The sequence below is a fragment of the Athene cunicularia genome (genome assembly GCF_003259725.1).
Source record: "Athene cunicularia isolate RWA chromosome Z unlocalized genomic scaffold, athCun1 chrZ_part3, whole genome shotgun sequence".
NCBI lineage: Eukaryota > Metazoa > Chordata > Aves > Strigiformes > Strigidae > Athene > Athene cunicularia.
In genome coordinates this window covers 1,877,549-1,889,912 of record NW_020799144.1, presented here as the reverse complement: position 1 = coordinate 1,889,912, position 12,364 = coordinate 1,877,549, and the positions used below count along the sequence as shown (strand labels likewise).

The following is a 12,364-nucleotide window of genomic DNA, read 5'->3' as shown; positions in this document are numbered from 1 at the left end:
CAAAACTGGGTGATGGAGGGCACACTGCCTGTGTGGGGCTGTTCCTTGGGCTGTGCTAGCTCCTGAACAGTGCCAGGGCTGCAGCTGAGACCATGCTGGCTCGCACAAGGCAAAGATGCACTAGAGATGGCCCCAGAAATCACAGGCTGCTCTGACATTCATAGCTTCAATCTTCAGCCTAAAAATAATTCCCACTTTGCCTCTGCTAGAAGCTTTAAAGCCAAACACTGCAGCCTGCTGACACTCCAGATCACTTACTGTTGAGCCCTTCTTTGTTCACGATGGTGCTGCTCCCCAGTGCCTCATAGTACTGCTGGTTACTCATCAAGGTGTGCATGCCAAGGATGGCTACAAAAAAAAGAAAAGGAGAACATGACTTGAGTTACTACAGGCTCCAAAGCCAGTAAAAGACACATATATGCCATGCTACTCAGGATGGTGGTCCATCGCACATTTCCCTGTGCAAGCACAGAAACATACAAAGGTTGGACCAAGGTCCCCAGCTGTCATAAACTCAGAACAGAGCTTGAATGTGCTCCCTTGTTTATTCCAATGTAGCATGATTCATAGGAGAAGAGGAACATCGTGCAGACAATAAACAGACAAACAGCCAAGGTTTCCCAGTAGCCAACTTGATTCAGTAGCATGCAAAAATAGTGAGGGGGAGACAATAAAACACACCAAAAAATGCCACTGGTGAGACTTAATCTAATGGGTCCAGTCCAGCAGAAGCCTGCAGAAGCCTGCATATCGTCACCACCCCTGCTCATCTAGGCATGCCACACATTCTGACAGTCCAGTTTTTGAGATGAGCTGTGCCCCACACAGAACCAAGCCGACCCCTCAGGCAGCAACATACAAGGTGACTGTCACCCAAAGCATAGCAACGCGTATCATGTTTTTACTCAAAAACAAGTAGGGGTGGTGATGGCGATGGTGGTGGTGTGCTTTGAATTGATCTTTGTACCCTTGAAAGTTGTCGGTGTGAACAGATAAAACTCTGCTGGCTTGGTTGAAATGCAGGAAGCGATAGTATGAACAAAATTCAAAGCTGTAAAAGCCCAGAAGCCAAACTTCTGGCAATTCCTGTACCTCAGTCTCATGACTGCAAAAGCAATATGCAAATGCACACTGAAACACACCCAGGGGGATCTGCTGACATTCTTACCAGCTGCAAATGAGCAGTGGGAAGCCAATGGCTTAGAAACACTTGGGCAAAGATTCTGCTTATAAAAATAACCCTGCTACTCACAGAAAGTTTATGTTTGAAAATAAACAAGGTTTTTAATCAACTTTTTTTTTAAAAAAACCCCATAACTATATGACTTTCTAAAGAAAAAAATGCAGACGCACGAATACTTGTTATAAACAGTCACATTTGAAGAAATCTTGACCTCTGGATGGACACAGTGGTTAAAATAAATAAAGGACAAATCTCTCCCTGAAATTCAAGCATGCCACCACAAAGGCACTTTGCTTTCCCATGAACTGCTCCTCTAACGCTTGGCAGCAGTCCGTCACCATTTGCTCAGTGGTTTGGCCAAGAAGGGCTAGGAGCTACAGGAGGAGGCTGTCCCTGAGGCCCATCACATGAACGACATCTGTTATGGTGATAGCTCACCATGACTCCAGGTTGCACAGACAGGGTAGCCGGCAGCAAAGGGTGTCAACGAACACCACCGTCCACTTCCCCACACCACGCCAGCATATCTCCGCTTGGACTGCAGGGACCCAAGCAGTCTGTGACTGAGTCTGAGTGAGGTTGGGCACTTGGAGTTTGCTTGTTTGTATTTTAACCAGCCCTTTTCTCTGCCATGTACTCACAGCTGAAATTTCAGGCTCAGCATTTTGGGGACACACATACACCCCAAACACAGATTACTCTGACAGTGAAATCTCTCCACCACCAGGACTGTGCATATCTGGACTGCAGACAGAGGGAAGGATCTGGAACACAGGTTATTTGGGGGCTAGAGTTTGTGCCGGTAGACTAGAGGGACCCGCTGTTTCTAAGTCTTGTGCTTATGTGTATTATCCAAAGGAACTCAAGCAGAATGAAGGCACAACATTTCTGCCTCCCCCAGCTGACCAAAGGCACGGGAGCCCTTCCAGGACTTGTTGGGAGCCACCCACAAGAACTACCCTACCGGCCTTGCCAAGGAAGGGATCTAATATGCCACAGCTGACAACAAGCCTGCTAAACAGGCAGGAGTAAAACGAGCTTCTGCTAAACAAGCCCTGCTAAACAGGCAGGAGCAACGCTGTCACTGTCAATACTGAGATTTCAGCACAGCTTGTATCACATTGGTTCTCCTGCTGCCACTTCAAGTGTATTCTCCCACAAATTGCTGAACAAGCTGCCCTAAACAGCATTTCTCTGTGAAAATAACTGCTGCACAGATTTGGAGCTTAGAAAGGCAGACTTTTTAGTATAGGGCTTTACAGGACTCTAGGAGTAGAGAAAAAAAACAAAACCCAGAGATGCAGTGCTTGGCCAGGGTACATATGTTGGAAGCCTTAACACAGAAACACATTTCTAAGCCAAAATACAATATTATTATGTAGAAGATGTCTAGTTGGTGTGGTTATTCTACAGGTTATCTTACACACTTTGGGCATGGGGGATACTGCTAAACAGTACAGAAGCCTGAAGAAGATAGAACTGGAAGAAGCAGCCAGTAGCACTGAAATACCCATCAACTGCTAGACCAGCAGGGGACATGTAAGCTTGGTAAAGCACCAAGGTGGTGTTCATACTCTCCTTTTGGCCAAGGCATATCCTATTCCAGTCACAGAGCTAAGTCCATGCTACTGGCTTCAGTGAAATACCAATAGTGTCATCTCTAAAGTGGCAGAGCAACGAGGCTTGCAGGGGTTTGTCTCCACTCAGACAACATTGCCCGAAACGCAGCAATGGGACACTGCTTGAACTTACCTGGCACAGAGACCTAAATCCCCAGATAGGGACCACACCTGTCCTGGGTTTGCACGAGGCTTGTTTAGCCTGGTGAAGAGCATGCTGTTGGGGCTTGAAGAGCACCTGCAATTGCTCTGTCCTCCTCTCCAGATCACTACACATTCCAACCTGCTTCTCAGTTGTCATGAAGTGCACCAATCTTTTAACACTGGATTCTTCTATCCTGGAGCTAACACTCACAAAACCAACTGACTGCACAAAGCGCAAGAAATCCATAGCTTTAAAATGTGTGTAAAAGTTTTTTAACAAACAGCCCTGAGTGTCTGTTGAAAGGCTGCTCTAACCTGACAGCTCCTTTAATAGGTTGCACAAGAAATCCACGCTCACAGTGGGTCTGCTTGATTGTTTCCTAGATGTTTGGCTTGAAGAAAGCTGTGCTCCTGAAGGTGACAGGCTGCAATTTGCAAGATTCAGTGGCAGAGACAGGAGAAGAGATCAAACAGCACACTGTGTTCCCTTGATAAACCCTTCTCCCTCCTCAGCTTTGGTTCGTGCTCCTGATTAAATCACATGGGCTGAGAGTAACTTTAAATACATACTTTTTAAACAAATAAATCAATCCTGTCAAAACTGACAGTGTTCAGATAAACAGCAAAAAGCTCAAAGAAACTAGTAGTCGAACAACTTGAACCCCCAAATTATGTTAAACTATTTTACCAGCAATGTCACAGAGTTCTGCATCAGAGGCATTAGCAAGGGCTTCCTCCAGTTCCGGCTCCAGAGTCACACTTTCCAAAACAGGATCCATCGGCTTCTGCTTGGGGATCCAAGCTTTTCCTATAAATGCAACGTGATGTCACTCTCAGTATAGCTACAGCACCTGTTTCACAACTAGCCATGCAGATGTATTTCTGTGGGGTGAGATTTGCACAGTGGAAAGGACACGGGGGGAGCACAAGGACCCAGAGAAAAAAATCGTAGGAGACACTAAATTCCTCCCATTATCTGGGTCCGAGTCCTGCAGCAGTGTGAGCCAGAAGGCACCTGCCACACACCTCCAACTGCGGAGCTGGACACTTCTGCCAGAACAGCGGGCTGCATCTACAAAAGCCCAATAGTGCATTTGTACAGGACAATGACTGTTCAATACACAGCATTCAGAGAGCCACATGCAGCCTAACCCTGCAGGACTTCACTTCTTTAAAGGCTGCATAAAAGGGATGGACATCTGCCAGCACCCATATGGACCAAGAGAGGCCAGCAGCCTGGCTCCAGCACTGTGCAGGACAGGTCCTGACACTGAAACAGCTCCTGCTGCTAATTCAGTCCAAATGCACAATAGCAGGGCAGATGGCACATTAGTCAAAAAAGGGCAGAAAGGAGGTGGTAAAGGGGGTCTGGCAGCAGACATGGATAGCAGTTGGTCATCCAGCAAGCATATGGGATGCAAGAAGAAGCAAGCTTGGAGCAGCCGCTCTGGCTCAATGTTGCTGCAGAGGACAGTAGGTCAGGGGGAGAGACACAGAGGGCACGCCAGATGGAGACCTCCATGGCTCTATTCCCAGAACATCAACAGGCCAAGTAACAGGCTTCTTCCCTGCAAGCCAGAGGTGTGAAGCAACAGGTATAGCTGGTAATGCTGCCATCTCAGCTGCTCTCTTGTGGCCTTTCCTAACAGGGGCTGCACATGTGGACAGGTGGCTGTGCAGCGAGGACACAGCTTCAGCCCAGCTCTGAATGCCATGGGCTCCCTGCCTCTCCCCCTTACCACTGTCCAGGATGATCACCGGGCAAGCCATACACAAACCATTCTCTGCCACAGCCAGCTGCATCCCAGGGAGGCATGGAGCTGCAGACAGTTTAAGGCACTGCATGGCTGCTCCCAGCTAGACTTCTGGCACCGCCAACAGGCAGGCAGATCTCTTTGCAGAGGCTGAACAGGTCCAGTCTGAGATTTCACAACAGCGAACCCACCTCCGACCACTCCATCACCAAAGAAAAGAGAGGGGCTTGTGATGTTTTAACACACTATGACAGAGATCAGTCTGTTGGGTAAACCCAGCACTGCGGCAGGACAGGAGGAGGAGGGGAAGGGATCCCGAGCATTTCAGAGCATTCTCCTCCCCTGAAATACTCCAGCACCACTGCACAGACATAGTGAGTGCAAAACTCCTGGCCTGGCAAGCCAGCCAGGACTATTTTTGTCCCCCTTCCTGGCACCAGAGTCAGCAGCACCAAAGGGGAGAAACAAAGATCCTACCGCTCAGGGATGTGCAGAAGCAGAAGGAGCTAAATTTAGCCTCAAGGAAGAAGCAACTGCGCTTCAGGCTCCCCCAGTACAAAATGGAGGCTGCTATAAACAGCCTTTAGCAAAACGGCCCATCTCCTGCCTGCACGCTGCTGCCCTGACGAAGAGGCCAGGAATCTGCCTCCTGGGACACAGCTGCTCTTGCAAAAATAGGCAGAACGTCATGTGTGCCTGCATGGCCAGGCACCTTCTGGGTACTCAGCAGCAAAATGCCTGGGGAGGGCTGGCCCACTCAGCTCTGGCTTGGTGCGAAGACCTGGAACTGTTGTCCTACCGGATGCACAGCTTGGCAAACTGCACACACCATCTGGTTGGTTCAGCAGGGAATAGGAAAATGAAAAATTCTGCCATCACACAGTAACTCCTCTTGACATCTTAGTGTCATTGAAACTTCTGGGGTTTAATTTTAGAAGGTTTCATATCTCAATCACACTTTATTACAAGTTTGAACTTTAAATTAAATGGTGCTTGCAAACACATGCATTATATCATAATGCAGCATGTATGCACACACTCCTACCCTGTCCAGAAACACGGCCAGGGAGAGCAGCTCCCATGGCAAACTAGTAAATCACCCTCTGAACTGCAAACGTGGTGATTTATTTCCAGCTCTGCCACAACTGTGAATATGTAATTTACCATCTCTGGTTCACAGTCAATGTAAGTAGTGTCATCACTCAACAGCATGTTACAAGTGAAAATATGTTTAATGTGTTTGAGATCACATCAGATTACAATGTAATTAGCTCAGACCAGAAGCTGAAGACTCAAAATGCCTCAAATACCTTCAACTCCTGCAGAGCACTGCTACTACCTGCTGGGCTAGTCAGGCTGGTAGCCAGCCCTGGGCTGAGGTATGTTTGAAGGTGCTAAATCACTCTTCCTGATATCACACAATTTACTCTTTCATTTACTTATTTCAAGGAGAACTGTTTTGTTTTGTTTTCCTAAAAATACCACCTCAAGTTTTATTAAATGGACAGATTTAGAACAAGGTTTCTTGGAGAGGCACATGGATCAGCTTTGAAAAAGACCTCAGCTGGGTAACATGCTCACATGCCTACATTTTCATGCACTTTTTTTTTTTTTTTTGACATGAAACAACCAGTAGCATGAACAGTGTATGACCAGGTCTTATGCAGCAGGGGGACAATGGTACAGAGGGAGACACAGTGGCAGAAATAAAGCTGCTCCTGGAACCCAGAGGCAAGGACAGAGCAGACCACATACCATGTCAGTTTATATTCAGAGTGCTAATGGGAGTAGGAAAATCCTCTGGACAAGGGGACATGTCACAGGAGAACAGGAAATGCCAGAAGGAGAGGAAAGAGAAGAAGCAGAGCAACCTGCTTGCTCACAGCCCCCAGGGCCACGCAGAGCAGCAGTGCAGCAGCTGCCACAGGGTATGGTGTGGGAAGACAGAAACATTCAAGCTGCAGCAGACTGGGAAATGAGGCTGGGGTTGTCAAGAGGTGATGCTGACTAGACAGGAACTGTTGGGATCATCACAGCTGAGGGGAGCTGTGGAGTTTCTCTACACTGAGATGAAGTTCAGAATGTAGGGATGGAGGGCAAGGGTGGAAGACAGAGCACAGCCTGCAGAGCTCACAGGAGGACAGGGCACAGGTGGAACAAGAGAGAACAGAAGATAATGTCTTCCCCAAAACTTAATATAGCTGCAGTGGGATGGGGACAAAAAGAGGCTGCAAAGTGGTAGAGTCTCTGTTCATCACTTATCACTTATCAGGTGGTACCCAAATCAGCAAGTGCATGGACCTCTTGGGCACACCCCAATATATTAGCCAGCCTGGACTGGGGCTAGACAGCAGAGAGAGCAGATCCATCACACCAGTGATGTCGAAATGAAGTCATGCTTAGCAACATGGGTCAGACACAACCCTTCTGCTGTGTACTTACTGTGCCTGCACTGTGACACACTCAGTGTGGCAAAGAATAACCATACCTCTTTTTTCACCTGTGAAAGGAACCAAGTCTTCTCTGTCTTTAACATCCTTTGCCTGCTTTTCTAGGTGAGCCATGAGTTCTTCCCTTTTGAACGGGCCAGTTGGTGGCTTTTGCGTCTGATCTCGCTGCCTGAGCCCTGCTGGCAGCAATGCATTCTAGGCATGGAGGGGAGAAACATGGGTTATCTCTGCAAGCCACAATCCCAATCCACCAAATGCTCTCCCCTCTCCACTTTCCTCGTTGCACTTTCTTCCACATTGCCAGAAAATTTGCTTCTCCTTATGCAAAGGTTCTCTCCATCCAAACCCACTGATTCCCCTACCATCTAAGACATGTGACACTCCTTTCCCCCTCCAATTTCAGATGCTGGCTCCATTACAAGATTTCCATGCTGCCAAGTGGATGTTTCTCTACAATAGCAGTTCCAGCTTTTCCTCTGGGTCTCTCAGCCATCATCTCCCGCTCCTCCCTAGCTTCTTCCCACACCATCACCATTTCTGCTGCCTCTCTGAAACAGTCACAGCACCAGAATCAAGCTGCTAAACTCAGTCGATCTTCTCCCTGTATGTGTCTGTCCAAGTGTCCACATGACCCATGTGTCCCAACAAGAATCAGTTCAGGGAAATCCCATGGTCTTTCACAGAGCAGACCAGAGAGCCATGGTGGTCTCTCTGTCTTTCATGATCTATCACAAAACTACAGGCAAGGTCTTGCAGAGAAGGTCATTCCATTGCAGAACAAAACCCCTGTGAACCTCAGCCCTTTTTCAAACTGCCTCCTTGTTAGTCAGTCACATTACCCACCATGGGAAGTTGCTTTGTGCCTGACACATACGGCACGTAAGCACCTGCTTATATTTAAATATAGAACAGACTTAATGCAGTAAGACTATTCCCAGATTTGACACTAAGCATGTTCTTTAAAGCTTTGTTGGATAGAAGTCAACATTTACTTTTTAAGACATCCAAGGTGATTTTGAACAACATGCTGATTTTTCCATGCCCAACTAATAAAAGTAATTCATTATAACTTAAATCTGTGTCAGTGAAAAGCCTGGGAAGTAAAATGACTAATAGGAAGCAATTAGACTCAGGCAACCTTGGAGGGCAACAGAGAACTGTGCTAATGCACAAGCAGGGTGGCATAGGAAACAGCTTGCTTCCTCAGGCTTCATGCTGTAAGAGGTGACCATGCAGTCTTCATGCTTTAACTCCTGTAGTCAGGCTGCACCTGTACTGACAGATGTTCATGATTATTTTACCTTTCTGCATCTTTCACAGAACGCTGCCTGACTCTGTGTCTTCTGAGGCAGCTGTAACCAGCCCATATGCTTAAGAGCCTGACACCTCTTAATTATTTTCCTGTGTTGCAATTAAAAATACTGATGATGCAATTTACACTACCCATCATTTCACCCAGAAACACTAACTGCATGTTAGTGGTACTTGGCAGTGCTCAAGCCTCATCATCTAATGTTGCCATAACCCAGAGGCCTGCCAGTTGGCTCTGCACATCCCCTGCTAGGACAACACTGCCTCCAAAAAGCTTTCATTGCTTGGCACCAGCAGGCCCAGTGTTTGCATATGCACAACTCCTACTGATGTTGGGAGCTCGCTAAAAAGCAACTGTCCCATTTTGCAAAACTCTGGGATTTGGATTTCAGCCTAAGTGGAGGAAAACACAGACCATCTGAAGTTTGCTGTGAGAAAAACCCCAACCAACCCACAAACCCCAAAACAGTCCCTTCAAGATGGCCTGCTCAGAAACAGAGATAGAGTTGCCACAGGTTTACTGCCCTGCACCAGCACTGGTTCACATCAGTGCTGCAAATCACAGTGCTCATCACACTGGAACATGCACACCAGACCAAGGGCAGGGGAATATCACAGAAACAAAGTCCCACATGTAGCCTGTGCCTGTGATGGCAAAACTGCTTCTGCTCATCTGCGGACAATCTCTTCCATCCTGGCACTGAGTTCAGGCTCTGCAAAGGATCCCACTTAAATACAGATCAGGAATGCAGCCCATTCCCCCACAACTACTGAGATTTACCAGCTAGCAAATCTCATGTAAAAATTACTTACATCAGGATCCAGCTCTTCCAGTTCATTCTCTAACTTCCTGAGTTCCTCCTCTGTCAGAGCTCCAAGGATCTTGTCTTCATCCAGGTCTCGGTATTTTTCTAGCTCCTTTCTGTAAGACATCTTAGAGAAGTCTCACAAATCTCACTTTTATGCCAAAACAGAACCTGAAATTAAAACAAGACGTGTAGTACTGAATACATGAAACATGACACTGCAGCTCCCTAGTCAGGGAATGCTGAATACCACAGAGCTGCAGAACATATATGCTTAAAGCACAGCTGACTTCAAAGCCGGGTCAGACTGTTCAGGGCCCCCCATCCATATCTACATGCAAGTACCAGCCCATGGTCATGAGAGAGGCACAGCTGCACAGTTCAGTAGCACACTGCCCCATCATGGATCTGCAGGGCAGCACTAAGGAAGTACTTTGTATAGGATCCTGGCTAGACATGTCTTTCTCCAAGCAATGCTACATGTTAACAAAGTATCCTGGGCATTATTTCCTTGAAGGACGATAAACCACAGATCATAAAGTCTGCAGCTCTCATGCCCATACAACACCCCAGGAACACCTCCCTGCACATGGCACTCCAGATAACGTTGTTACCAGATGGGAAAACAGATTTGTAGCATCACTGAGTACACCTGCAAACCTCCACAAGGCTACAGCGTGCAGCACTCCCTCCTGTGTTTTAAATCCACAAGGCGATCAGGAAGTATTATCCACTCATGTTCAGGAGGCATCAGTTAAACACAGTTTAGTGACCCACCTTCCCTGAGACAACACGTGTTTGCACTGCTGCAAGTTAAGCAGCTGACCTGTTACTGCATGTCTAAACCCACCCTTCAAGCAGAGAGGTGGGAGTAACATACTAAATGACCTATCACACAATCTCTCTCTCTCACACACACACACACACACACACACACACACACTCACACACGTAACTGGACCTTCTGTGAAGGTCAACTTGTTTTGAATATGCAGGTGTGTTAAAAATAGACTCACTGCAGCACACGAGTATTTCCAACTCTAATTTTCTAGTGGAAGTTTCCTTCTGTTCCACAGCACTGTCTGTATATTTAAATTTTTTTGGCTCAGTTTTTGCAGAGAATATTGAACTCTAGATAATTTAAAGTGACTTTTCCTAAAGTTTAAAAAAAGTTTTGCTATTCTCTCAAGTGGCATTTACATGAAAATAACAGCAAGGCCTATGTATTCTTCCAGGAGCCAAACATTTTTTTGAGTTTCTATAAACGGCCTCTTTTCAGCTTCTGTGGAATGTCAGGAACCTACCCCAAAGTCACATCTCTCCAGCTTTGCTCATCCTCTCAGGGCAGATCATGCTCTTATGATCACTCTTAGTTAATGGGAAAGTTTCTCTATACAACTTACAATGCAGCTGCTGTTCCAAACAGGAAAATTATCTTTAGCTTGGTCACAGAAGGGCACATTAACACACATATGGCTTGACAGCAAGCCCTTAAATTTAGAGCCGTCATCTGGTCAGACATTTGGTTTCCCACTGGACTGATGGCAACTCCTGCATCGCTCACATTCCTGCCACTCGCCACTTAGGCGGTGAAGTGCCAGGAGCCAGTGCCTCCTTGATGGGAGGAACAGCCCCCCAGACTCCCACAGCTGGGAGCCAAGTGGGTGAAAACCATCTTTTTGTCAGGCTGGTTTGCTCTGCGTGGCAACAGTCAACCTATGGGCACCAGGGCCAAAGGCAGCAGGAAGGTGAAGGAGGAAACGCAGGCTGTGGGGCTCAGTGGGTTTAGCTAAGCGAGGCGGTGGGGACACCAGCGCTCCTGTGCTTTAACAATCCCCTGCAGCAGTCAGTGCAAGGCGCCTCAAACCGTGAGATGAACGTGCAGCAGTCACACAACTGTGCACGGGTCAGGCTAGGAGCCACATCCAACAGCTCAGCCCCGGCAAGGCTCCCCTTCTGGCTGGCAGAGAGAAAAGCAGAGCCTTTATCACAATTACCCATGAACAAACACTTGTTAACAGCAATTGTTATAACTCTGATGTGGGATATCCTAGAAAATCCTGAACCTGGATCTGGAGATGTGCTGTGCCACTGCGACCCTGTGTTGAAGTGTATGAACCACAACTAGTCTGTATTTCATATTCAACTTTTAGTTTGACTATTCTGCTGTGGAAGGATCTGGAGCTAAAAGCAGGCAGGAAGGCAGAGGATAACCCACCTCAGGCTGGTAAACTCCTTATAATGGCTTAAAATACCCACACCTGCCATGCACATGGCAATCTCCGTTGTGGCTACGTGGGGACAACTACTGCCAGAGGCAGTCACAGCCGCTTCCTAGCAATCGAGGGGGCCCACAAGCAGTGGCTCTGCTGGGACCAGAGCGCAGCCTCTGCAGGGCTGACCTTGTCACCTCCCACCAGAAGGACAGAGATTGTCAGCACCAAGAGGCAAAAGGCAGGGCAGACGCTGGATGTCAGGACACACAGGCAACGCTTCTGGAAAACGCTTAATGTTTCAAAGCATCTTTCAGAGATATGAAGCTGGGGCTGCATATAGCAAAGGACCTGAGGGTTGAGGACAGGTGCAGCCTGCTGAAACACAGCTGAAATCCCCACAGGGAGAATTTCATTTGGTACGTACCCCAAGAAGAGTTGCAGGGAGGAGACAGTGCCCTCACAGCCTCGCTGGTACAGCCGGATGGCACCAGTGACTTGTATAGTTCCCTCAGAGAAGCATGTCAGGAGCACTAGCCACGTCTGTGGCAGCAGGACATTTTGTACCGCTCTCCGGCCCACCAAATGAGCTGTGCTGGTTTAGCATCACATCCTCCAGCACAGCCTCCAGGACCAATACGTTAACTGTCTCTCCCTTATCATCCCAGGCCTCTTCTAATCTTGCTAATGAGTGCTGGGAGAAAAAGCAATAGCCTGACTTGCTGTAAATGGCAAGACAGTTTGTACTGCCAAAAATAGGACAGCATGTAAATTCTGCTTAAGCATAATGGTTTTCATTTATACAACATGCTGAAACACCCATTGCCACAGCTTTCCCTGCCCTGTCCTAGGGTTGAAGAATGGCTTGACACATATACCCCCAA

At 47.5% G+C, this 12,364-nt stretch overlaps 1 protein-coding gene across 8 annotated transcripts in view; it reads right to left on the bottom strand.

Moving 5' to 3' along the window:
- TMOD1 (tropomodulin 1) overlaps positions 1-12,364 on the bottom strand; it is a 30,527-nt gene that overhangs the window by 8,949 nt on the left and 9,214 nt on the right. The window contains exons 1-5 of one of the 8 annotated variants that reach the window (XM_026866759.1): positions 11,908-12,314; positions 9,275-9,438; positions 7,189-7,345; positions 3,635-3,754; positions 259-348 (exon numbers count right to left, since the gene is read on the bottom strand). In XM_026866759.1, coding sequence (XP_026722560.1) covers positions 259-348; positions 3,635-3,754; positions 7,189-7,345; positions 9,275-9,394 — 487 coding nt within the window. In that variant the 5' untranslated portion in view covers positions 9,395-9,438; positions 11,908-12,314. Of the gene's footprint in view, positions 1-258; positions 349-3,634; positions 3,755-7,188; positions 7,346-9,274; positions 10,008-11,907; positions 12,315-12,364 lie in introns of those variants that run through there. The other 7 variants (XM_026866756.1, XM_026866755.1, XM_026866754.1 and 4 more) reach the window with 7 other exon arrangements.